Raw genomic sequence first — 26,752 nt, 5'->3', positions numbered from 1 at the left:
CAATTTGAAATTAAGTGACGTCAAAATGTTATTTCCCTGGTACACACGTCAACCGTTCTTTATCTCAACATTTACAATGGTTGGATCTCAGCCTTGATTAACTGACAAACTGAAACATGTTAAAACTTGTAGATATTATGAAGTCACTGTATTTTTTAAATATGATATTTTGGTATGAAATCCTGTTAAAGAAATTTCTTACAAATATTTATTTCTGAGATGAAATACAATAAAATGTGTAATCTAATGTAAAACTGAACGATGTAATTCTGATTTAATACATTTTCTTACAGAACTTTCCAATAAAGTACTTTTATTTTAGAACATAAATTTGTAGTTGCAGAGTAAAGAGTTAACGTGTGAAGTTCACATTTAAGTAGGATTATTAAGAAACTTCAGAATCTATATTATAGTTGTTTAACGGAAGCTCTCTTAAAGCACACATGATTGATCTTTGTTTCTCAAGAAGGAAATTGCTACTCTTGGATGGGAATTTAGACTAGACCAGATATTTTTCCTGTATATGATATGTCATAACGAAATGGATTCATAATAAAATGAATGTATATACAAGCTTTTTCCTAATTACCTCATACATGTACTCGTATATATATACATGTAGTGCCAATTAATTATAACCAGAAAGGGTTATGATAATATGCGCAATTACAAATATCCGTCTAAGGAAAATAGTCCTATTTAAAACGTATTTTGTAAAATCACTTTTTTTTAGAAATATAAAATGTTTTCTAAATCAGTATTGCAAGATAGATGTTTCAATAATATTAAAACATAGTTTTTTTTTTACTATTAAATGAAACTTTCTAAATGTATTAGAAATCATGTCTGGTAATTTGCTTTTCTGTGGAAATTTGTAGCATAGATGTACTAACTTGTAAGTTAAATGTATATTTTATGTATGTATCGTATCAAATATTTGATTTTGTAAAGGTTCAATGTGTTAACGTTATTCATATATGGAACTGAAAAACAAAACACAAGACAAGGGTAGAAATATTGAAATGGTCTACTATATTATCTATATGTTATCACAGTATGTTGCAAGAATAATTCAACCAGAAGAGCTTTTTCAAAGAAGACTGCTACATGTATTTACATACATTGCAAAAGTATTAATATTAGAGGAGTAAGCTAAAACATGTTCGAAGTAGTTTCATGTCATTCATGCTCAATATCGATGTCACGAAAGTTTAAAACGTCTGCACAATTTTCGTTATTTATTACCGCAAACCACAACAATTATTGTACTTAAGTGACTAACATAACTTTTAACCAAAAGAAATTTGGAACAATGGATTCGGCATTAAGTAGTATGGCACTTAAGCCACAATGGTTCAACATTGCTTTCCTCCACTTCGTATCATTATTTAGTCTTTTCTGACACTTTATCTACAACGTTGTAGTTCTAGCCTGATTCACAGTAGCTGCAGCCAAATCAAACAATTTCATTTGTTTCCAGCGGGGTTTGCTCTTCTTCATTAGTCAGGGTCACACTTACTGCATCGTTATTCCCGACATCATTAGGATTGCCTTCCTCTAGCAAGTCAGTCAGAACAGTTTTCATGATCTCAGTATTTTTTGTTTCTGGATGTTCCAGTGAATATTTACCACTGAATGCCATAAGACTGCAGAAGACTCCCAACAAAACTACGAAACCTACAGAAACAGAAAGAAATGTAAAATTTGATATATTGATTTTATATCATAAGTCATTTGCTTTTAGGATTATTAAGAAATAAAATACATTTATTTACAAAAAAATGCAAAATCAAGATTGACCCGACATCAGATTTTATAATTTTTCGAAAAACTTTCAGTCGCTCGTCTTGTAAAAAGCGTAAAAAATGTACACTTCTGTTTGGTAAAAGAACAACTTAAAACATTGCGACGTTCAAGTGATTTAAAGTATAGGAAATCGCAAGGTGTAGTTCTGAATATTTTTGTCACCATACCTTGGGACCATTATGAAAAACTTCACCTTCCACAAGTCAGTTGGTTTATCTTTTGCACATAAAAGAATTCCATTTCACGCGCTGAATACTTCTAAATGCACAGTGATAACGGTCAGTGGAATTACATTTCATCGACCTTGATTAAGCTAAACCTCAGGATAAATGGAAGCCTTTTCCAAACAAACATGCAACGCATTTCTTTTTAGCTGCAGTAACATACCTATTGTCATAAAACTTTTATCATATGAACCAGTCAAGCTGTACATGATTCCTGAAATACACAATTTACCAGTTTACAATAATAGATCTTGCTTTGCAAATATTCTATTATATTCTACTTAAATAATTTAGCAAAACGTATTTACATGTATTTATATACTAAGGTAGCTGTCAATGGCAATTAACTAGTATTTACGTTCGCCATCAATTTAACATGTATAATTATGTGTCAGAATTATAGACTCTAAAATGTATAGTTCCCCATTGAAAATGAACACATGCACCGTTTGTATATATTACCTTCTACTTAGCTTTAATATTGCATTGTACCCCGTTTTATGGAGGAGAAAAAACTGTTACCTAGAAATGGGGGTCCCGTTAAAACGCCAACACCACAGAAGAAAAAGGCTAATCCATAACCACTTGACAATTTATCTATACCAACTAGACTAATGGTGATTGGAGTCATCAAAGCATTCGGACCTCCGGAGTAAAATCCATTTAATGCAGCGAGTACAAATCCCGCAGAAGACCATCGTCCATACAGTGGAAACAAAATTGCAGATAAACTAAGAACACCTAACATTCCTATATGAAGAATATTGCTATCGAGTCCACCTTTTCCTACGGTCGTTGCCGCGCACAGTCTTCCGAGCGTGTTGCATAGACCAAATATTGTCATTACTGTAACAACCGCCATATTGCCGAAGCCTTTTGTCACCATATACCGTGGCAAATGCAGAGAAAAAGCTGAGAATGCTACATTCCATGCTAAAGTGCTAAACAAAAATAAGATCAGAGAACCATTCTTAAAAAGTCTAAGGCTTAGTATTGTAGTAGATTTAACATTTTTCAAAAACATCTTGAATGAAGCATTACTGTTTTTAATTTGAGTTTTACATTTTGTTTTTCTGAGTTTCCTTTCTTCCGAATTTGGCGCACAAATTAATCCACCAACGCATATTTGTAAGGTCATCCCACACACAATTAAAAACGACCCATTGATTCCGAACATATCGAGAAACCAGAATAAAATCGGAGATGCAATGAACATCCCAACTCCGACTAGAACCTCTTTGAAAGACAAGATTGTATTTCTCCATTTCTCAAAGTGGTAGGCCAATAGTACTGATGGCGGTATGGCGGCAAAAGAATTCCCAATGCCTGAAATAGATAAGGATATTAAGAGGTTTTGGTACAAAAATATGAGAGAAGTATTTCGTCTAATTTGAAATATGTTTCAAACGATGTAAGCTAAAACGAAATAAACAGTGTGTTTCAAAATATGTGTTACAATTTCTTGCATCTATATTACCTCTTTACTTGACATGTAACATATGTATGTATATACTATTAGACAGTAGTGATCAAATTATTTAATCGACGATCTGTTTCACACTTTACAGTAAGTTTTTATTGAAATACGTTTTTGTATGTAATGTTAAAGCATCAAAATACGTGAAAGTTTCATTTCATGATAAAATACAGTGTACCCGTGTATTCCGTAACTATGTGGAAATGTGTGAATTTATTTATCCCACATTCATTAAGACCATGTGATTGGCACCATATGATTAAACTTACTCATTGTTAAAGATGAACTCGTATAAATACACACATTTTCCACAAAGACTTTTCAGAATTATATCGGACCGTTTACAATGACATGGAACTGTACTATACAAACCGCCGATAATTCCTATTGTGAAAATATAAACGTTGATGTTTTTGGTAAAGAAACTGATGAAATATGAGATACTCAGAAGAAATCCACCAAACACTATACAAGTCCTGCAGCTGTATATATCCATAAATACAGATACGACTGGACCTGAAAAAAAATAATGTAAAAGAAATGTTCAGATGGCAAGACGTTTGTGCGTAATAACTCTCTTTCGTTGTAATACATGTGTGTGTTTGCTGAAAATTCATCGAAGCTTTTACACGAGATTATCGCTACTCTTATAGTTGCAAGTTTTAAACTTCAGATTAATGTTTATACAAGAACAATTATCTAGAACAGACGGGATAGTTCAGAAAGATCATGCGTGCTAAGTCGGATACACAAACTCGTGACCTTGTATATTCCATATTATATCAAAGAGAAACGGTAACTCGTTGGCTATCCTATACACATATCACATTGCCTCGGCATTCAATAACAAGGGTGCCAGAATGTCACCATATACGCCCGTCACAGCAAATTTCTTTACACTAGCACCTGTATTTGCAAATGGAATTTTAATTTTCTAGTTGTTTACAATGTTTTTTTTTTTTTTAGAAATTATTGTAATTCTTTTATTTTTCTAAGTCCACAAAAAAAATCCTTACCAGGTAGAGATACCTTAAAATACACCCAAAATTTGAAAGTAACATCAATGTTGTACCACAGAAAAGTGGTCTTGGTTTTTCCCTACGGTCAATTATAAAAAAGTTAAAATGTAAGTTATTTATAGTAACAGCTAAGGGAAGTTAATCTTTAAAGAGAAAAAAAAAAAATCGAAAAAAAAAATTACAAGTCCACACAAAAATCCTTACCAGGTAGAGATAGCTCAAAATACACCTCAGAATTGGATGTAACATGCATGTTGTACTACAGAAAAGTGGTCTCGATTTTTCCCTACGACTTGTAATGAAAGAGTTACAATATAAGCTATTTATAGTTACAGCAAAGGGAAGTAATTCAAAAGAAGGGACCAGTGCATGACACTCCGTCTCATGATGGTGTACAATTGTGCCAAGTTACATCAAAATCCCTCCATGCATGAAGAAGAAATGCTCCGGACAAAGTCATTCTTGTATCTGACCTTTGACCTTTAAGTGTGACCTTGACCTTAGACCGAGGGACCTGGTTCTTGCGCATGACACTCCGTCTCATGCTTGTGAACATTTGTGCCAAGTTGTATCAAAATCCCTCAATGCATGAAGAAGAAATGCTCCGGACAAAGTTTTCATTCTTGTATCCTTTGACCTCTAAGTGTGACATTGACCTTACCCCTAGGGACCTGGTTCTTGCGCATGACACTCCGTCTCATGATGGTGAACAATTTTGCCAAGCTACATCAAAGTCCTTTCATGCATGAAGAAGATATGCTCCGGACAAAGTTTTCATTCTTGTATCCTTTGACCTCTAAGTGTGACCTTGACCTTAGACCTAGGAACCTGGTTCTTGCGCATGACACTCCCTCTCATTATGGTGAACAACTGTGCCAAGCTACATCAAAATCGTTCCATGCATGAAGAAGATATGCTCCGGACAAAGTCATTCTTGTATCCTTTGACCTCTAAGTGTGACCTTGACCTTAGACCTAGGGACCTGGTTTTTGCGCATGACACTCCGTCTCATGATGATGAACAATTGTGCCAACTTTCATCAAAATCCCTCCATACATGAAGAAGATATGCTCCGGACAAGGTCTGTGGACGCCACACGCCCGCCCGCCCATCAGGGGCGTTCCCATAATACGTCCCGTTTTTCAAACGGGCGTATAAAAAGGATAGTACACTTTTATTTTGAGTAAAGTACACTACACGTGTTATGGTACATGTGTACTGGATAGATACGTAAATGTTTAAATAGATAAGCACCTAGTAGACATAGAAGTGCAGAGTTCAATGCTCCAATCATCGATGTTTTGGTAAGGTCCTCTTGGTAATGTTCAACAAGGACCGCTAAGTACAGGCCATTCATATACAGTGTAGTACAGAGAAAAATAACAAGCGAGTACACTGCAACGAGAACAACCCAGGCTCGTCCCCTGTCCACGTCAAACTTTGTGTTTTCTTTTCCTAAAGACATCCTGAAAATAGCGAGGAAAGAGGTTATTAAATGACATCTGAAGTTTTAAAACGTTTATTCAAAATCTGAATTTCACAGATATTTTCCCGTCCAGTATTCAATACTAGATGCCCACGACATTCAGCCTCATGGTGGTGAACATTGGTGCCAAGCGACATCAAAATCCCTCAATGCATGAAGAAGAAATGCTCCGGACAAAGTTGTCATTCTTGTATCCTTTGACCTCTAAATGTGACCTTGACCTTAGACCTAGGGACCTGGTTCTTGCGCACGACACTTCGTCTCATGATGGTGAACAATTGTGCCAAGTTACATCAAAGTCCCTCCATGCATGAAGAAGAAATGCTCCGGACAAAGTCATTTTTGATTTTTTTTTAATTGTAATTGTCACCTTGACCTTTGAGATAGGAACCTGGGGTTTGCGCATGACACTCCGTCTTACTGAGGTTAACATTCGTGCCAAATATAAACAAGATTGCTCCATGCATGTCAAAGTTATGGTCCGGACAAACAAAAACGGACGGACGGACGCACACACGCACACACACACGCACGCACGCACGCACATATACCGACCAGCCATTTGGACAACTATGTCTTCGCATCCGCAAGCATTCTCGACAAAAACGGGTAGGTGAGCACATCTTTAAACCCCAATACGGCAGACTAAACTGGTGTATCCGACCGTGTAATTCAACATTATTATTGTCAAATATGCATGTTCTTGTTGTATAATTGGTGTGTATTTCTCTTAAATGTTGTGTTAATGTTATACATTCATGTTGTCCGTTTTACATTATTTTTGTTAAATATGAGTATTATATGTTTATACATGTACATTGTTGTACTATTATTATTATTATTATTATTATTATTATTATTATCGAAACAGTTCTGCTGATACTGTTTACTTCCAGACCAGAAATGAGAAAACACTCTGTAAGTTTCGAAGTAAGTATTCCTCAATTAGGACAGCGTGTCATGCTTTACTGCCATGTCGGTTTAGCAATGAGGCAAACAAATGTGTGTTTCCAGTCTTGTTGCCAACAAATTTAATGTTAAAAGGTAGGTCCAGTGTTTTTGTTTCTTTTCTTTCTTTCTTTTTGTCTTGCTAAAATCGGGAAGTGTTCACACGTTTGTAAATATGATAGATAACTGATGCATTGTGTTGTTTCTTAGTGAAATTGTACATGAATTAAAAGAAATAAGAAATATAGTATGGTTCAATTCATGAACAAAAACATTGTGCAAAATCAATGCATAAACTACTCATTTGAGATTTTGACAGCGTTTTATGAAACTACAGCTCATTCATTGTTTGTTTATTATGGTATGGTGTAAAATCAGGGAACGTGTGGTATAGTTGAAAATAACAAAACAAGTAAATAGCATACCTGGTAGCGATTAACCTTTTCATGGGTAAAATATGCACTGTAAAAGAAATTTCATTTGTTTTTTTTCTGTAACAATACATAAATTATTTCCTGGAAGAGGGCAAACAAGAGCAAATTGAACTAGATGACTTCGACAAATACAAATACTTGAATTAAATTGTTTGTTTGTATATGAACTAACCAGTATGTGGAATTGTAAAATGCAGAACAAAGCAGTTATCTATTGATGCTGCCTTCCTCACAGTTGTGCAGAAAAATTCTTAGCATTTTATACCTAAATCTGCTACAGCCCCGAGACTAAGTCCTTTTGGAACTCAGTAGACATGTGATTTTTATTGCAGATTGATATGACCATGACCACCTGGGCTCTTGAAATAAGAAGCTTCAGGTGCCAAGTTGAAATCTTTTCAAAGCAGAAAATAAAGTACACCGCATAATTTCTTTTTATCTCGTAAGATATTAAAACTAAAATAGCCATTATTTAAAGTTTAAGTAGCCCTGCCAATTTAGATCTAGACTGCACATGCTTATTACTAGCACGACTAAGTATCTAAATCTCTAAATTTTGCAAACACAAAAGTGAAATTCTCATCCCAGTCTTTCGGGCTAGTGTTAATTTAAATGGCTGTTTGAGTCAACTATTTCCACTGGCCACTGAGCTCCTTCTTTAAATCAGCATCACCTCGTTCAACTGCCCTCATTCATGTAGTGTTTGACATATTACAGTATAACATTAAGCTGTTATTAAAATGGATTTAGATCCATGAGACAATGAGAATGTTAATAGATTAGGTGTCACCAGTACTATCTGACTCAATAGCAGGGATTGCTGGCTCGAGCTAAGGTCAATTCATCTAGGCGGTACAGTCGGTTCTCGTCATATATATCAAAGCAACATTGAATATTGGTCTGACGACGAATATTGATCATCCTTCATATTCATAAACGGATACATTGTAAACCATTAGATATCTATACACGTACCCCTGGCAAATTACTGTTACTAGTTTTCAGCTAAATCGACTAAGGCAGAAGTGAGAGAATGCCTTGTCCAAAGACACACCACAGTGGCTCAAGCAGGCATAGTACATCCGACATTTTGATGCCAAGGCTAGCACCGCAGCCGCTCGACCAGAGCATCTCCGAGCTGTCACACACACTTTTCAAGCATATCTGGCAGGATCACATTAATAATAATAAAAGATGTCATTTTAATACCTTCGGCTGCAGGACATTTCATAGGTTATGGGGGAAAGGCACCTTGGTACGACTGGGAATATTTTCGCGGTAAATTGTCAAACTATGAGGGGAATGGTGCCGACAAATCAAGCAAAAGCAAACTGGGAAATTTTAGCATTCATTTATAAATGTTTAATTGTTTAAAACTTTATTTTTCTAGTTTTACTTGCAAAGGTACTAGAAACAAAATCATGTGTGTCCGCAATATAATCTTAAGTTTAAATTCATAAAGGTTTTCTGCTTAATTGGTTGTAGTAATTATTTTGTATATATATTCTCTAAAGAATCCCCTTGTAATTTACGAAATTTACCTTAAGATATAGATCTGAAAAATGTTCTTGACAATAAAGTCTATAAAAAGATCCTTTGGAAGCAAAGAATGTAACCAAAAAGAATAATAGCAGACTCGGTTTGATTGAGTCTGTTCATGAGAGGTAATGAAATGTGCAACACCTCTCACGCCCCCTAGCACCGGCTTAAGTGGAACTCTATTACACATATGTTCAATGGAGTCCATGATCCCAAAGGACCAGACAATATAACAATTTACAGCCGCCACACACTGCTGTTGTGATAGTAAATAAAATCTATAAAAGAACCTTGCAGAAATAACAAGTGAATGAAGTATTGCCATGCAATACAAAGTCCCCTACTGGAAGGCACCTTATTGTTTCTACTGCAGTATAATATAATGAATTGATATATGTCAATGATGTATAAACAATATTGTACTATATATACAATATGTTATAACAAAACACTTGGATTAAAATTTGCATACATAAAAACCTATAGTCGCTTTCATATGTATTTATTTTGGCCAATTATGAAAAAGTTATATAAGTTATCTATAATAACAACAAAGAGAAATTAATAAAAAATAATTAAAAAAAATATTATAAAATCTATTAGAAAAAAAAATATATTACAAGTCCACACAAAACTCTTTACCAGTCAAAATACATCTAAAAATTCAATGTTACATGCATGTTGTACTACAGAAAAGTGGTCTTGATTTTTCCCTACGACCAGTAATAAAAAAGTTACAAATATAATCTATTTATAGTAAAAACAAAGGGGGGTAATTCCTAAAACAAGGGTGCCTCATGGCAATGAATATTTGTGCCAAGTTACATCAAAATCTCTCCATGCATGGAGAAGAAATGCTCTGGACAAAGTCATTCTTAAATTTAACATTTGACCTCTAAGTATGACCTTGACCTTAAACCTAGAGACCTGGTTCTTGCGCACGACAATCCGTCTAATAGGTGTGAACAATTGTGCCAAGTTTCATCAAAATCCCTCCATGCATGAAGAAGAAATGCTCCCGACAAAGTCATTTTGTATCTGACCTTTGGCCTCTAAGTGTGCCCTTGACCTTAGACTTAGGGCCCGGGTTTTGCGCATGGCATGTTGTCTCATCCAGGAAAATATGTGTGCCAACTGATATTTAAATCCTGCCTTGCATGACTAAGTTATAGACCGGACAGGAAAAAAATCATATTGACCTTTGATCTCAAAGTGTGACCTTGACCTTTAAACCACGGTTCTGGGTGTTGCGCAAGACAGGTCATCTCATCATAGGGAACATTTGTGCCAAGTAATATTAAAACCCTTTATGGATGGCAGAGTTATGGACCGGACAGGAAAAAAGCCCTGTTGACATTTGACCTCCAATTTTGACCTTGATCTTTTAGCTAGGGGTCTGGGTCTTGCGCTCGACAAGTCGTCTCCTCGTGGGGAACATTTGTGCTAAGTGATATTAAAATCCCTTAATGAATGACAGAGTTATGGACCGGACACGAAGCAGACCCTGTTCATGCCATGCTAACATTTGACTGCTAAGTGTGACCTTGACCTTTGAGCTAGGGGTCTGAAAGTTGGGCATGACACATCGTCTTATTATGAGATGCATTTGTGCCAAGTAATATTAAAATCCCTTCATGGATGGGAGAGTTATGGACCGGACAGGAGAAAAGCCCTGTTGACATTTGACCTCCAATTGTGACCTTGACCTTTGAGCTAGGGATCCGGGTCTTGCGCATGACACGTCGTCTCCTGATGGGGAACAACATTTGTGCCAAGTGATATTAAAATCCCTAAATGAATGACAGAGTTATGGACCGGACACGAAGCAGACCCTGTTCATGCCATGTTAACATTTGACTGCTATGTGTGACCTTGACTTTGAGCTAGGGGTCTGAAAGTTTGGCATGACACATCGTCTTATTATGAGGTACATTTGTGCCAAGTAATATTAAAATCCCTTCATGGATGGGAGAGTTATGGACCGGACAGGAGAAAAGCCCTGTTGACATTTGACCTCCAATTGTGACCTTGACCTTTGAGGTAGGGGTCCGGGTCTTGCGCATGACACGTCGTCTCATCATGGGGAACATTTGTGCCAAGTGATATTAAAATCCCTTCATGGATGACAGAGTTATGGACCGGACAAGAAATTGCGGACGGACGGACGGAATGACAGAATGACGGAAAAGCGCATTCCTATAGTCCCCGAAACTGGTTTTCAACCAGTAGGGGACTAATAAAACTCTTCATTTGTCATGATTTAAACTTTCTTTTGCACTTAATAAGCTCTCTTCTGGACTATTGTCACCACTACTGCAACTGTCTGAAAAGAAGAAAAAAGTTGGGTCGCGAAAATATGCGACATTCGATTTTGAATATGTTAGAATATGTGTCAACAAGTGTCTGCTATCTTATTCAATAAATGTAATAAAATGTAAATATGTGCTTTTAAATGTTCTTACTTACAAAAGCATACGAAAAAAAAACACAATATATCAGCTTTTTGCCGAAGTGCCATGTTACTAAAAGTAGAAACAGGTTGATTTTTCCGGAACTTTGTTTGCTTTGTTTGCTTTGTTTGCTTTCATTAGCATAAAACATCCTATTATACCATGGATAATCAAAATTTATTTTCAATTTATTTTGGTTGCGCAACTGAGACAGACAAAGGGAGGTAATAAAAATGTTTATAAACTTGCATTTCTGATAAATTTTGGCAAAATATGTACTTGTCAATGCAAATCTTTGAAACCTTTAATACAATAGTGCTTATATTTATATCATTCCTTAGGCAAAATGTGTTTATTAAATTTATATCTATGCTAACATAATGCTATCTTGGTTGGGCGACCAGGATAGGAAAATAACAGTTTAAAAATACCTCCAGTGAAAATCTGACATGTATTAAGAACTCGGTGAACATAAATAAGACTAAATGATCAGTTTGTAATGTTTCAAACAAATCCATTGGTTGATCAAAATTTGATAAACCACCTTTAACACCATTGTTCCGGTGTGACAAAACTGGAGACGAAACAAAAAATGCAACCTTCCTCCGTGGTGACAAATCCGAGATTTGAGACCAGACAAAACATTCAACCTTACTCCGAGTTTATAAAACCGAGTTTCGAGACCAACATAAATGGAACCTTGCTCCGGGGTTATAAAAGTGAGTCTGGAGAGTAGACAAAATAATGCAGCACTGCGACGAGGTTGCAAAACTGTTTGAAGACCAGATAAAAACTGCAACCTTGTTCCGAGGTGTTAAAAATGCACTTGGAGACAGGAAAAAACAAGAGGGTCAAGATGCTTGAAGAATTTTGGTAAAGGGCCACGGTTACGCATGAAAAATATATGTGCATTTATTTTGAAGTTGGACCAGCGTTTTCTGACAAGAAGGAGTATTTCTGTGATATTAATTAAACTAGATTGCATACAGACAAACATTCTTACTATGCTTTATGTAAATCATTTTTAATGATATGACCTCGTTGTTTACCCAAGTGACCCAATTACGAATGTGTCCTTACTTTAACAAGCAAGTCTCACAAAGAGCAGGTAGTTAATGTGGTCTCTAGAGTATTAACTTGGTTTGGCCAATAGAGTATTAACAAAGTATCTTTATGATTTTCCTACCGACCTAGCTTTTGACCTGAGTCATCCCACTTTTGAACTTGACCTAAATATCATAGAGGCGGAAATTCTGTTTTGACAAAAGTTTTTGATGGTCTATTGGAAATTGTCGCCCCTAGGACCTTAACAAGGTTTTTCTATGATTAAGCCTAGCAACTTAGTTTCTCAGGTAATCGAATTTTAAATTTTGCTAAGAGTTTAATGCGACCAATATTCTGACGATCAAGGACAAAATATGGCCTCTAGAGTGTTAACAATGTTTCACTTTGATTTGACCAAGTAACGCTGTTTAAGACCTCTGGAAACTCGGTCTTGAACCCTATGATCTACATGTCATAGAGACAAACATTCTGACAAAGATATATAATGATAAAGTAGAACATTTGGTCTGTAGAGTGAAAAGAATTATTTTCTATAATTTGACCTAGTGACCTAAATTTTGACCTCATGTATCCCAGTTTCACAAAGACAAGTGTTTTTAAAGATCATGTCTAGAGTGTTAACAAGGGTTTTCTATGATTAAGCCTGCTGATCAGCTCAAACGCAAAACCCACTTTTCGGTTTTCATTGAAGGAAAAAATATTGTATGACTTAAAACTGTCCTGGATGTAAAAAAAAAATAGAAAAACAGAGCTTTTTATGCATTTGATAAGTTAGAATGAGCTGATATACGTCATATTTTTGTACAATATTATCAATGTTAACGTGACAACACGGCTGTAATTTCAATCAATCCTATATATTGTTAAACAGTTTTAAGATTTGTTCGTTGTCTCTTTGTATACTGCAAGTAAGTACTTATCACTCTGTGTGCTGAAATTTAGTCCAAGATGAATACATTGAATAAAAAACAAAATGAAAGGACATCACAGTATGATAAAATGTGTTTATTTCAAGTAGTCATTTGGATAAGAAAAAACAAATATCCGAAATTTTGCAAAACCAGTTTGGTTTCACATTTAGTATTCATTTACCGGTATGTCTTTTCATTTACTTATAGATAAATGTGGGTCGTTCGGTGACACGTCCGGTAGCAAATATCGCTATGAAATACACTTTATGCATTACTAATATACAATATCATGAACACACTATTTTCTTCTGTGTAACTAATTTCTTTTAAATGAACCTTAGGTTTAAAAGGTAAGCTGAGTACACAAGGTACAGATGAAGCTGTCATATTGTTAAATCCAAGAAATCAGCGCATAACTCAGACACGGAAGTACTGACATTTTTCACATGTCCACTTCATGTTGTAACCAAGTTTCATTTGCATTAGATAAAAACTATAGGAGGGAGAGAGTAAACTGGAAAGTGTTACGGATGGACGGATGGAGAGTTCCACCACTATATGACTCCCGGGTCTTTGATACTGAAGGCATAATAAAAGATGAACGCTAAATAAAAACTGCGTACACTTTACAATCTTTTTATTTAAAATTCCAAATGCACTACCATTTTTGAGACAGGTACACGTACATGACCTTTTTAGCCCATTAAATCGCTTTGACTTGCAAACATAGTATGGTTGACGTGAATTGGGTTATTTAGGTACATCTTTAAATGGGTTAAGTAATGCAAAAAGTATCTGACTGTCAACTTAGTGAATCTAATAAAATTTGTATTTTTATTATTCCTACAAAACTTAGAAGGAAAGGCATTTTTTAAGATATTTCAGATATCACAAATAAATAATCCGAGTATGTCTTACTTCTTCTTATTTAAAGACTACTTAATCTGGATATAGTTAAAAGTGATTCATTATAAGACATATATGAGCCGCGCCATGAGAAAACCAACATAGTGGCTTTGCGACCAGCATGGATCCAGACGCGTAGTCTGGTCATGATCCATGTTGTTCGCTTTCAAAGCCTATTGGAATTAGAGAAACTGTTAGCGAACAGCATGAATCCTGGCCAGACTGCGCGGAAGCGCAGGCTGGTCTGGACTCATGCTGGTCGCAAAGCCACTATGTTGGTTTTCTCATGGCGCGGCTCATATAAGTATTTTCTTTGGCGGGACGGTAACAGAAAATCCACTTCTACACGCATAATCATACAGTGAAGTGCTCTAGTTTTTAAGTACAGATAAACGACATAGTTTTTAACATAAAATCGTTGAAAACTTTTGTCAGGTACAGACAACTTTTACTGATATTTTCAACAAGTCCTTTTTCAAAAAGTCATATCTCTTCAGTTTATTATTTTGTTTTCGGATTTACGTAATTTAACTTAATGTTTTGATTTTATGAATAACAATAGTATATTTACTGTCGACTTCATCCATGTGCAACGATTCCCGTTAGTTTAATAAAAATTAGCTTTCTTACTTTGACAATTTTAATATCGCTGAATTTATGTTTATAAAGTTACCACTGCAGAACTAAAACAATGTAAATGTCGGATATTTTTTAAACAGACGAACGAAATACATCTTGATTTATAAACATTCATATATCCTTCATTTATACATGAAAGGTATTTATTTATCATATAAGAAAGTTATATGAAAACTAACAACACAGACTTAACCCTTTGGGTTATTTGATCATACAATTCTCCTTATTCTCACGATGGGAGCTACACAACAATGGGATTTTGAAAATTTCAGTAAGATAGAAAAAGTCCATGACGACTTTTACGAACGATTACTCAGACCCGAAAAACAGCTCCAATGTACTTTTTTTATATGTCGTTCTTGGGTGACATGCTATTGAAATAATCAATAAGTGCAGCATTATAAATTATTTGAATAAACTTATTCATATCTAGAAATCTAAAATCCCATTCAATCGTAAAAATATACGTTACAATTTTGTTATCCTTTCAAAAATATAGGTTCCGTAAAAAGTATAAAAATTATACTTGATCCTTCCGGAAACTTCATTCACTGGTTAACTGAAATGATACTCTTGCATGAAAGCTACTTTTTTCACTGCATCTGGGTATGTAACTGGAGAAAAATCGTAAATTAACAAGGCAATTTATGTCCTATTGATACTTGACTTTTATTTTTGAAATGCTGTGTTAGGGCCCCTTTATCTCTCCTTCGAATTTATTTCGACATTTAGAAAAAGTCTGTTGATAACCGTAAATGTTTTGAATCGAATTTAACTTATTTTGGGATTCGTGTCAACAATTTTGGGAAATATCTATCGGTATGTTTTTATTAAATATCTCTATAGAATTCATATAAAACTTGGAAGCTGGTCAACACGTTGAAAATCGTTCATACTCATAAAACGCATATGTAAAAAATATCATTCTTGAAACTGCATTCCTGTTTACCGAATTTTTAAGTGACATGAAAGATACGATTACTGTCATGTTTGTAATAACGAGAATTAAAAATGATCGTTTGAAAAAAAAAATCTTGAGTACATGCCTTTGATAGTGTTATTGATTTGTGCGCCCCGGCTGTGGATATTTAAAACATGTTGCCCGTTTCAAAAAAACAACAGATTGGCAATAAAAAATATGTACCGGAATATCAAAGGCATCACCTATGAAAACAATACATTTAGTCTTCGTGTCATGTTTTTGCAAAGATACAAACTTGGTTTGAGTGGAACGTCTACAGAAGTCCTTGGGAAATGTTGATGACCTTGACCTTCCATCTCGGTCACCAACTATATGTATTCTTGCATAAAACTACTTTTTTTCACTGGAGCCGCCTATGTATTAACGGGAGAAAAATCGTGTATAAAGAAGGCGATTCACGTGCTGTTAATACACGAATTTTATTTTTGAAATGCTTTTCCAGGGACGGACATATATCCTTGCAGAGACTAAAATCTGGTATATGCGTCTTGTTTCTTCTATAAAAACCTCTTTTTGTAGCATAAAAAGTGCAGTCTAATCCATAGAATGTTTTCTGTATCAGTAACAAACCTAAAACGCACTGCCTCCAACAATGTACTTACTCCCTTCTCCATGTTTACTCCCTTTAGGGTTTTTGTGCAGGGTCTTTGGGATGTGTTTAGGTCTCCTGTTTTGATGGACAGACCAGTAGGGGCACTTTGTGCCAGAGTCTCACTTGTGGGTCTGATTGTGGTATGGTTTCGCTCAGTAACTGGATATGTGGATTTAGTTAAGTGGCGGCAAGATAAATTTATCTCCAGTGTGAGACTGCAGTCTCTAGAACTGACGGTAGATATGGCTGTGCAGGGGACTCCGTGTAACGGATCACCTACTTTGGATCTCTTTCAGATCGGGTCAGCAGAGGCAAAGCCCAGTCAGGCAATAGGTGCAGAACCTGCGTCCATCTGTTTGGGGTCTCCAAGCTTCCTGGGAATCCCAGGTTTATCCTTGTGATAGATGCAGAAACTACGTCCATCTGTTTTTGGTGTCCTCCAAGCTTTCCGGAAAACCCAGGTTTTTAGGTTTGTATGTTTTGCTAGGTATCCCTGCTGTGTTTTAGAAATTTAGATCAGCATGGGTATCCCATAGTACACATTGATATGACTATGTTAGTCCCATCCTTGGGTACCCAAGCACCGTAATAATTCGGTATGTTTCTCCGGGCAACCCAGGACTTTATGAACTGATGTCAGTATGTGTATCCCCTGGTATGCATTAGTGTCAGTATTATGGCCCTTGCTCTGGGTATCCCAGAGCCTTAATAATTTGGTATGTTTTTTCTAGGCAACATAGAAGTTTATGAACTTAGGTCAGTAAGGGTATCCCATGACCTTAATTCTTGTTATTATAAGAGATGTATGGAATAACCGCTTCTATATAGTAATTAACCTCCCAAGAGGGTATCTCGTCTGTTTTAAGAAGTCCTGGTGGTCTGCTTCGCATTAGCTGTATAATCGTTATTGGTGAAACCTCCATGTTAATTATTGAGCAGGGTATCCCAGTTATGCCTGATTCTGCAAGGAATCCATCTGGCCTCCCAGGCCGCCTGTCCATTGTGTGATTCACACACACTTGTCACCCCGGTGACCCACTTTATAGAACGGGGGGGATGTAGTGGGAATGCAGTTTAAGGTTACCGATGTCATTGTCAGAGGTCACAGGAGGAACAGCCAATCAGCGAGAAGGATCAACATCACAAGGCCAGGAGGACCAATCGTTGACGAAGAGCTTCTCTTCTCGACCAGACCAGAATGCAGTTGTATTTATCATCTTCAACCGAAATCTCCAAGGCCATCTGCCTGTTAGCGTTAGAAACCTCTTCCGTCCCTAATAGGAGTGTCAACCCTGGTATAATGAATACCATTTTCACTTCAAGGTCAAGGTCACACCTAGGGGTCAAAGGTCATACCTTCGGGCGTATATTGCTCTGCATTGCGGTGCTCTTGTTATTAGTATTTATGATAATTATGATATGCAGTCATACTGGTGCATGCATAGAGCTATATATTTTTTATCTATTTAGATAATATTGTCTAATAAATTATAAAATCTATATACATTCATTTAATAATGTTGTTTATTTCTGGTTAATGTGAATCTATAGTCCTATGTATAAAAACCCTAACCATATGTGTAATACCAAAATTTTAAATTAAAAAAAAAATATTCATATTTTAGAAAGGTAACGTATTATACGTGACATTTTGAATCAGTTAACTCTGGGGGTAGTTGTATTATAACTAAAATAATTATTGAGCTGTGTATTGGCCATTATCATTATTTTATAACTTAAAAAAAAACATCATATATGTTGATGTATTTTTGAATGTTCTAGTAATTTCAAACAGAATAACGTACGTTACGTATAATACATCATATCAGTTTCAATTTTAAATACATAAACATGTGTAAATGTCTTATATACATGTATTATGATTAATTGAATAAATGGCATGTTTATAATATTATATTAGCATAAATAGTGATTTCATTGAAAATTTGCATGGCAACGTATTTTAAATCTCCGTAACTCGTTAATTCGTTAAAGCCCCAACAGAAACTTGCAAATTTTTGTCTGTGAATGCCAACTACCATAATGTTTAAGAAAATCATAGTGTTGAAAATTCCCCCTTGTGTGTAACGGGGTGGGGGGAGGGGAGCAAGGTCAATTTTCAGCTCAAGGTCTAATAGCATATATATTTATATGTAGGATGTAGGTATATAAAAAATTGCTGGAACCAGAGTATATAATATATTATTTTTACACTTTTCAAAGCTTCGAAAGTCTATCTCTGTTGCGCAACAAAGATAAGCAAAGGAAGGTAATAACAACTAAAATACGTAGATGGCAATGTAAACCTTTGGCAAATATAATACAATTGTTCACATATTTATATAACTACTTTCAAAGTGGATATCGCGACATTGTCGTTTGAGATTGTCGCCGTCGTTTGCGATTGTCGGGTGTCACTTCGTAATGTCGCTATGTCACTTCGCGTTGTCGTGTGTCGACCCCACAAACGCGACGGCGACATTATAAATGGCCCCAACAGGATTCCGTAGTTTGTATTGGTATTTTTTACAACATATATTTCTTAGTTTAAGTGGTATCGAAAGAGAACATACATTGATATATATATGTATATATATATATATATATATATATATATATATATATATATATATATATAAAGCATTATTTTCCCCACAGAGATTAAATAACACAGATACCAGTATTTCATTTTAGCAGATATATAAATCTCTTTCATCACTTCAGGCAATCGGACATAGTTTTTAATTAACCTCGATCATAACATAGATTTTCTTTTTCCACTGCTTTCTTTGTTGAAAACGGCGTTAAACACAAAACCAACAAACAAAAATCCTCAGGAAAAATACAGGGAACCAATCAAAAACGCTCTATTTTTATAAAACCGCTATTTTTATTTATCAATCAACATGTTATCAATTCACCTGATCTGATCGATATGTTCATTTAGCATTTATATATCGAACTATACAGGCGGTATTTACGCCGTCATTGTGTTGTTTTGATTTATGCTACCCTTGAAAAAGGCTTTTTTAAAAAGCCGAAAGCTCTCGGGTTTGTAATTAAACTTTTGACACTGTTTGAACATATATTTTCTCATACACTCTCTCTCTCTCTATATATGTGTGTGTGTGTGTGTGTGTGTGTGTGTGTGTGTGTGTGTGTGTTTACTGGTTTTTGCCAACATACAGATGATACGTGTGATTTTAAACATGTATAACATGAAACTTACTTTTTACAATATTATTTGAACCTGTGCATACTGTGCATATTCCTTTTAAAAAATCACAACAATCCTTGATCTTACATTTACTTTTGACAAGGGGATTAAGTATGCATTAAAATATTCGAATGTTTAATGAACCAATTTACCATTATCCCTTTATCTATTTTACTTCCTATATCCAGCCAGTGTTGAATAATATTAAATGTTTGTTATTGTTGTGTATTGATATTTGATATATGTACTTCTCCGTCTTTTCCATGTTTCCACTAAAGTCTTGTAAAACATGTTGCATACTTTTCTGAAACTTACATAATGTTTGTTTTATATACATAATCGTAAAATATGTTTAGTAGTTTTTTTGGGTTTTTTTTTTTTTTGTTGTTTATTTTTTTCAATTTTGGATGCCACGCATTGTTACATGTTATTGCTGTACACTTTAATTTGTTTGTTAAAATCTCGGTAAATGGGGAAATAAAGAGAATATTCGGTCTCCACATATAAACCTGTATTATAATGCGGATCAGCTAACAAGAAAAACTTCTCATGTTGTTCTATTATTAACTTTATTTTATTATTATATTCATTTAAAACAAAACTTCGATAAATCAATGCGAAATTTCTGATGTTGCCATAACAACTTAATAAATAATTATAAAGTAGGGTCATTATAACAATATCTTAATCTGGGATGATTTATTCTGCTCGAGTGGAATTGCGATGACATTGTCTTGATCGCATGATGCGCGGAAGAGCCGAATATTATCCAGAGTATATAATAGTAAATGAATTTGCTATATGTTCTATATAAAATTAACAAACTTCTGTGAGCTGTAACACATAGCCAAACCCATTTTTAAAAGGACATGCCTTACTTTCTTAAATGACCTATAAACCACAAAGAACTCTAAGAAAAGTAGGGGTCATGTACCTTCTAAGAGAGATTTTTTGTCTGACAAGTCAACACTATCTTTCAAACTGACAGCTAAAATATGCACCGTGCCATGGGAAAACCAACATAGTGGGTATGCGACCAGCATGGATCCAGACCAGCCTGCGCATCCGCGCAGTCTGGTCAGGATCCATGCTGTTCGCTAAGAGTTTCTCCAACTACAATAGGCTTTAAAAGCGAACAGCATGGAGCCTGACCAGACTGCGCGGATGCGCAGGCTGGTCTGGATCCATGCTGGTCGCATACCCACTATGTTGGTTTTCTCATGGAACGGCTCATATGGTCATTAACACATGTGTAATAAGGTTGGTTTAAATTTCTATCAATGCAAAAATCATCCTTGCTACCAAAATGTCAAGTATAGGTCCACAATGAATTAAAAACAGGAACTAGCTTACATAAAAGATGAAATGCCACTTTAACTAGAAAAGATTGAGGATGTTGTCTTTCTGCCATTATCCGAATAAATAATAGATTAAATCATAAATTAAATAAACGATACAAAATATACCATTGTAGCAGCGTTTGTCATGAATTTAGTTTTCATCATTCTTGTTATTGAAATAGTTGGAATATATGAATGAGTGAATGACTTTTATTGAATGCAGATCTATTTTCTTAATAGAGTAGCGCTATGGTCTGTATATTTAATTCAGGCATATCGTTTAGGTGGTCAAGATGGGTATCCGATCTGCAACCGAACTACGGATGGAAATACTCTTGGCATCAAATTGACTAATATCCAATATCAGTTATAACAATGTTCATTGACATTTATTTGTGCACATAATTTTATAAAACGAAAGTAACTGTCGTCCTGTAGACGTGAAAAAGCGAAAATAAATTTAGCTTGTACAGGATTACGTACGAGGAGGCGATAAAATGCGCTAAATAAACCTTTAATCAGCAAAATGCATCTCAGTGTGAAGTAAAAATAAGTACGACATATTACTTTGTAAGATATTTCGGCTTAATAAATAAAATTATATTCCCTACCTTTATGTTACATTCCTTTATTAGTCTGTAAATCACCAAATAGCTCTAGATATGTCACAGGTTATCTAGGTAGACAGCTGAACTTAAAATACAAACTTCAAGTAGGCACTACCTATTTTAGATATAGTTGTAGTTAACTGCATCAAAATGCAAAGCGCAGTATGAAAAACATAGATAAATTTTCTGAATAAGAGTGAATTGAACCGTAAAAAATATCTTTGGGTAAAGTATTTGAAAAAGAATGGAGACAACTTCGGTAAAACTTTATTGTACCCTTAGGCGACTAAGTGCCTATCATCTTCTGCAAATCATGCACGTTTTACTTTTAGGCACGAAAAAAAAAAAGATGCAGAATTACTACAGTGGTCAGTGATTTAATATATATTAATATGTAAAGATCAAATCAATAAGTACCCAGTGTAAAGTGTGGATTTATGTTGTAGTGAAATCTGTCAACAAACGATTTTTTTGAGTTATGGCTATATTCATTGTCGTTACTCGCATCGCACTTGACTATGACTAGGGTAAGTGACACTCAAGTGGGCCTTGAGTTGACCTTGCATGAGTGTGAGTGAAGTTCGGGTATCATAATCATAAATTCCATTCAGTCTTAACTTTCGAAAGGACAACTCAAGTAATGCATTAACTTAATACAATGAATAAAGCGGCTTATAAACGTATATATGAAAATAACATTACAGATGAGCAAATTCGCTGAAACTGTCTTCTCATAGCTCGGTTCTATATCTGACATTTCCAACCATTTGTTTTATAATACGTCTGTCCGTCCGTCAGTCTACTCACCTTGGTTAGTAAAATAAAAATTATACTTCAAAAAGTACATTAGCTTATTTTTACTGAAATTGAATTTGATATACTTGCCATTAATTTTTGGTGTTTTCCGTACGCCTGCGCATATTTCAATAACTACAAATACATAATTTATAAGCTAAATGTTTCCGATTAGATTTAATAATATATATGTATAGGCTTTCTTACAGACGCATTAAACTGGCGTTCAATGTCGAACATTTTATTTCGCGTTGGCGCGTAGTCGTACACGTCAATATGAAATAAAATGTTTCGTTGTGTCATCTTGGCATACACGTAAACTGCTACATAAACCGCACACCAACACGACATAACAAAACATTTCATTTCGTCTTTGAGTTAATGCTAATGTCCCAACATGAAATCGCTTTCAATAGCGCGCAAGCTTTTGCAAAATAAATTATTTCATTTTGTCGCGTTCAGTGTTTCGCTGTGGCATTGTTGATAGTAATTGCGCGCGCTAGGACGACATCATGATATTTTTAAAATGTTTGTGCGCGCACCAGGACGGACGAACTAAAACACGCCCGCACGCCAACGCAACGTCACGAAATGTACTTAATTAGCCACCATAGCTATGTCATGTTTTCATATCAGATAACGTACATTCTGTCGTTACCAGTTTGTAGATTTTTATGTAAACGTTATGCAAAAACTAGAATACTATGCATCTTGCTTGATTAAAAATTGATTACGGTTATCTTTCATGACTTATCAGTACATTTCAGTATCTGAAAATACTTTATATATTCCGGTATGTACATTATATCATGGTATGAGTGCTTTACAGTAAAACATTTAAAAGAATGCATATGAATACAAATGCAAAAAGTTCAGACAGAAAACAAATTTAGATATCAAACAATACAAATGTACATGACAATATACATGTACATCTGTCAGTATGCTAAAAATTGTAAACTAACTACGTTTTAAGCGACATTTAAAGGCAGCAAGTGACCTTAATTAGGAGACAGGTGCCTGTGAGCTGCGTGCGCAACGATTCGTGTACCATACATCAAGGTCTTTTGCATATCAACTAATGACACTTATCTCCTGACCGCTCTGTATTCTTCTGAGTGTCATGTCCATAACAGGATATAATAATAAAATCAATAATAATAATAATGATAATAACCTGTTTACTCCTGTGATTTTAATCATGCTGTTGGAGAAATATTTCTCGGATCTAAAAAATGTACCATTATGCACAGCTATATATTGCTTTGCCGAATAATTCGCAATAATTTTCGCCCGAACTGAATTCTACCGCAAGACGTATTACCATTTACCATGTATAAACAAGTAGGCATCATTTAAAAAAGAAACCTAGGAGAGGTCCAGTGTTGTTCCTTTTAAAGTTATATCAGAGACATAGATAACAATTGTTATCTAATTGTTATCTGGTTATATGATAGGTTGTGCTATAGACGAAAAACAGTTTCCCTGTTGCAGGTCACTGTGATCTATTAGGGGTCATAGTCACTGTGACCATGACCTAATGACCTCAAAATCAATAAGTCATCTTCAGGTTATGATCAACCTCCGCCAATCCGAGGACTGTAAGCCCAAGCATTTCCTAGTTACTGAATTTCATTTAAAAAGGTTCGAAAGCTACCACCGCAATAACTGTACACTGAACTTGGTCCTAGTGAAAGCTGCCAACTTAGCATCTTACCATTTTTTGCGGAAACCTCACCTGACCGGCTTGTTTGTCAACGGGCCCAAGAGAATAGCTTCCGAGAAGCTTAGAGGAAAATAAATCCCAATCGAACGGACGTCTACCGGAAGTGAAAAAATATCATTCTTTTTTAAATGTCTTTTTTTTTTTCAGATATTTTTATTGTTAATGTGCTATTTGAAATTCTAAACATTTTATTTGTTCTAGTTTATTACTCAGTTTGTCGAATTGCCGCCTTGTTTTGATCACGTGATAAACATCTCCAACTATCAGAAGCCCGGAAGAACTCTTATTCCGGCAGATCTTCCGAACGGGGCAAACGAACCCGCCAGTTAAACTATAAATTCATTTAATTGAACGAAATACATTTTAACGTGATTCAATTCATATGCATATTTTTGAATACTGCAAAAAACAGAATAGTAAATATATATCTATATTTTTCTTGTTAATAACTGAACCGTTTCAAACATTTGTAACAAACGTATTACACTATATTTCTTTATTTTAAACGAACAATTATTTTCGTCTGAGAGGATTTCAAAACTTACTTGTGCGCAAGCGCATTAGGCCATTTTAGACTGGCTTACCGTAATTTGCGCTAGAAAGTGAAATCTAACGCCGTAAAATTAGTAGATTAGTCTAAATTATCCTTGTTTGAAAGCCATCACTATAGATAGACCTCTCCAACAAAGACCTACTATTGGCGCCATGCTTGCACGAAGAAACAGTTCCATCATATTTCATATAACTTTTACAATAAAGAACATATTAGAATCGAAATAATTTATAGCAAAACAGTGCTTTATCACTATTTATACACTCGGGCGTTATACGTCGTCCGAAATAATTTCTAAATTATTACGCCCGACGTATAACTGCCCATCGTGTATAAATAGTGATAAAGCACTGTTTTGCTATAAATTATCTCTTAAATAATCATCATTTAAGAAATCAGTCGCGAATAAGAGCATGTAATTTCAGCGTTCTGTAAGTGTGCGGATGTCAACGGCCTTTCGTGTATACTTTCCTGCACGTATATGACTATGAAGATTTACTCATTCAGCTTGTCGGGATGACTTATTTTATGATAAGATATTTTATACTTACCATCCCTTTAAGCCTTTCACGCATTTTATTGTTATGAAAACGAAAAAAATCAAAGCACTGAGAGGACTGATGTGGGCAGCGGTTGACAGCTTCTGATAATGGGCATGAACAGTTAGCTTAAGTTTGGTGATTCTAGTTAAACTACTTTTGATTAAGAAGCATTTTAACCATTTTTTTTACCAAATAAAGGGGTAAAACTCTGCTTTTACTCTGTCAAAGGTGATAAAATAATATATGAGCAAAGCTCGTGTGCTTATTGAAATTTTGTGAGGTTTGGTTAATCTTGCTCAAAATCTTTTTTCAATTATAAGCATTTTTAACAAATCAATGAGAAAACACTGCTTTTACTGGAACAAGGGAAATAACAGTAAATGTGAGCAAAGGTTACGGACTAATTGATAATTATGTGATGTTTGGAGATTCAAGAGCTTGTAAAACACTTGCATAAAGTAACTGACAAGGAACAGAAATTATTTGGTCACTGCCCACTAGACATTCAACGTAGTTACCTTAAATTAATAATTATGGGTCATTTACCAGTCTTAAATGACATCCGTATCAAATGTGATCTTAGACAAAAGCATAATCTAGTTTTCTGGCAAAAAAAGTTCTATTGTCAATGTGATCTTGACCTTTGACCTACTGAATTCAAAATCAATAGGGGTCATCTGCTGGTCATGACAAATCTCCCGATCTCATGATCCTAGGCCCAAGCGTTCTCCAGTTATCATCCGGAAACCGATTGGTCTGCAGACCGACCATCATCCATCATCAAACAATAATATTTACAATATACCCCTCCTCCTTCAAAGGAGGGCAATAAATTATCAAATTAGAATATGCCCATGTTTTCCCGAATGCATAGTCGTAATAGGCAAGAAGTCATTAGAGGATAGGAGCGAAAGACAAAGAGACACTAATGGTTGGCTGCAATAGAGATCATCTACTTGGCATGTCCAACCACCCTAAGATGTTTCAAAATTCTGCGTCAAGTGGTTCTCAAGTAAACCGTTTTCCATGTTCAGGCACCTGTAACCTTGATCTTTGATCGAGTGAGCCCAAAATCAACAGGGGTCATCTTCTCTGCATGTCCAACATTTTTCAACATTCTGGGTCAAGTGATTCTCAAGTTATTGATCCAGAAAGATTTTTTCCATCTTAAGACCTCTGTGATCTTTCCCTTAAGTCAAGTGACCCCAAAAACATTAAGGGTCATCTATTCTGTAATTCCTATCATCGTGATTGAAGGTTCTGTGTCAAATGATTCTAAAGTTATTGGTTGGAAACTGTTTTCAAAGTTCTGGTTCTTGTGACCATAACTTTTGATCAAGTGATTCAAAAATCAATAGGGTTCATCTACTCTACATGTCCAATCATCCTATGAAGTTTCAACATTCTTGGTCAAGTGGTTCTCAAGTTATTGATCAGAAACGGGTTTCCATGTTCAGGCCTCTGTGACCTTGACAGGTGATTCTTCAAGTTTT

At 35.2% G+C, this 26,752-nt stretch overlaps 1 protein-coding gene across 1 annotated transcript; it reads right to left on the bottom strand.

Moving 5' to 3' along the window:
* LOC128557850 (monocarboxylate transporter 9-like) lies at positions 1 to 21,784 on the bottom strand. Its single transcript, XM_053546359.1, has 6 exons — positions 21,647 to 21,784; positions 5,781 to 5,992; positions 3,880 to 4,023; positions 2,553 to 3,356; positions 2,194 to 2,244; positions 1 to 1,677 (listed from the first exon to the last, which is right to left on the bottom strand). The coding sequence occupies exons 2-6, from the start codon at positions 5,989 to 5,991 to the stop codon at positions 1,457 to 1,459; spliced, it is 1,431 nt and encodes a 476-aa protein (XP_053402334.1). The 5' UTR covers position 5,992; positions 21,647 to 21,784; the 3' UTR covers positions 1 to 1,456.
* Positions 21,785 to 26,752: the final 4,968 nt, after the last annotated feature.

Source organism: Mercenaria mercenaria, chromosome 6 (assembly GCF_021730395.1).
Source record: "Mercenaria mercenaria strain notata chromosome 6, MADL_Memer_1, whole genome shotgun sequence".
Classification (NCBI taxonomy): Eukaryota; Metazoa; Mollusca; class Bivalvia; order Venerida; family Veneridae; genus Mercenaria; species Mercenaria mercenaria.
Note: the sequence above shows the minus strand (reverse complement) of the source record. Positions and strands in the feature narration are given on the sequence as shown.

Excerpts from the sequence above, each read along its gene's own strand:
- LOC128557850 (XM_053546359.1), bottom strand. The coding sequence starts at position 5,991 with ATGTCTTTAGGAAAAGAAAACACAAAGTTTGACGTGGACAGGGGACGA. Across the intron at positions 3,357-3,879 it reads CACAATAGGAATTATCGGCG|GCATTGGGAATTCTTTTGCC; the intron begins GTTTGTATAGTA and ends TATCTATTTCAG. Across the intron at positions 2,245-2,552 it reads AACGGGACCCCCATTTCTAG|GAATCATGTACAGCTTGACT; the intron begins GTAACAGTTTTT and ends TGTGTATTTCAG.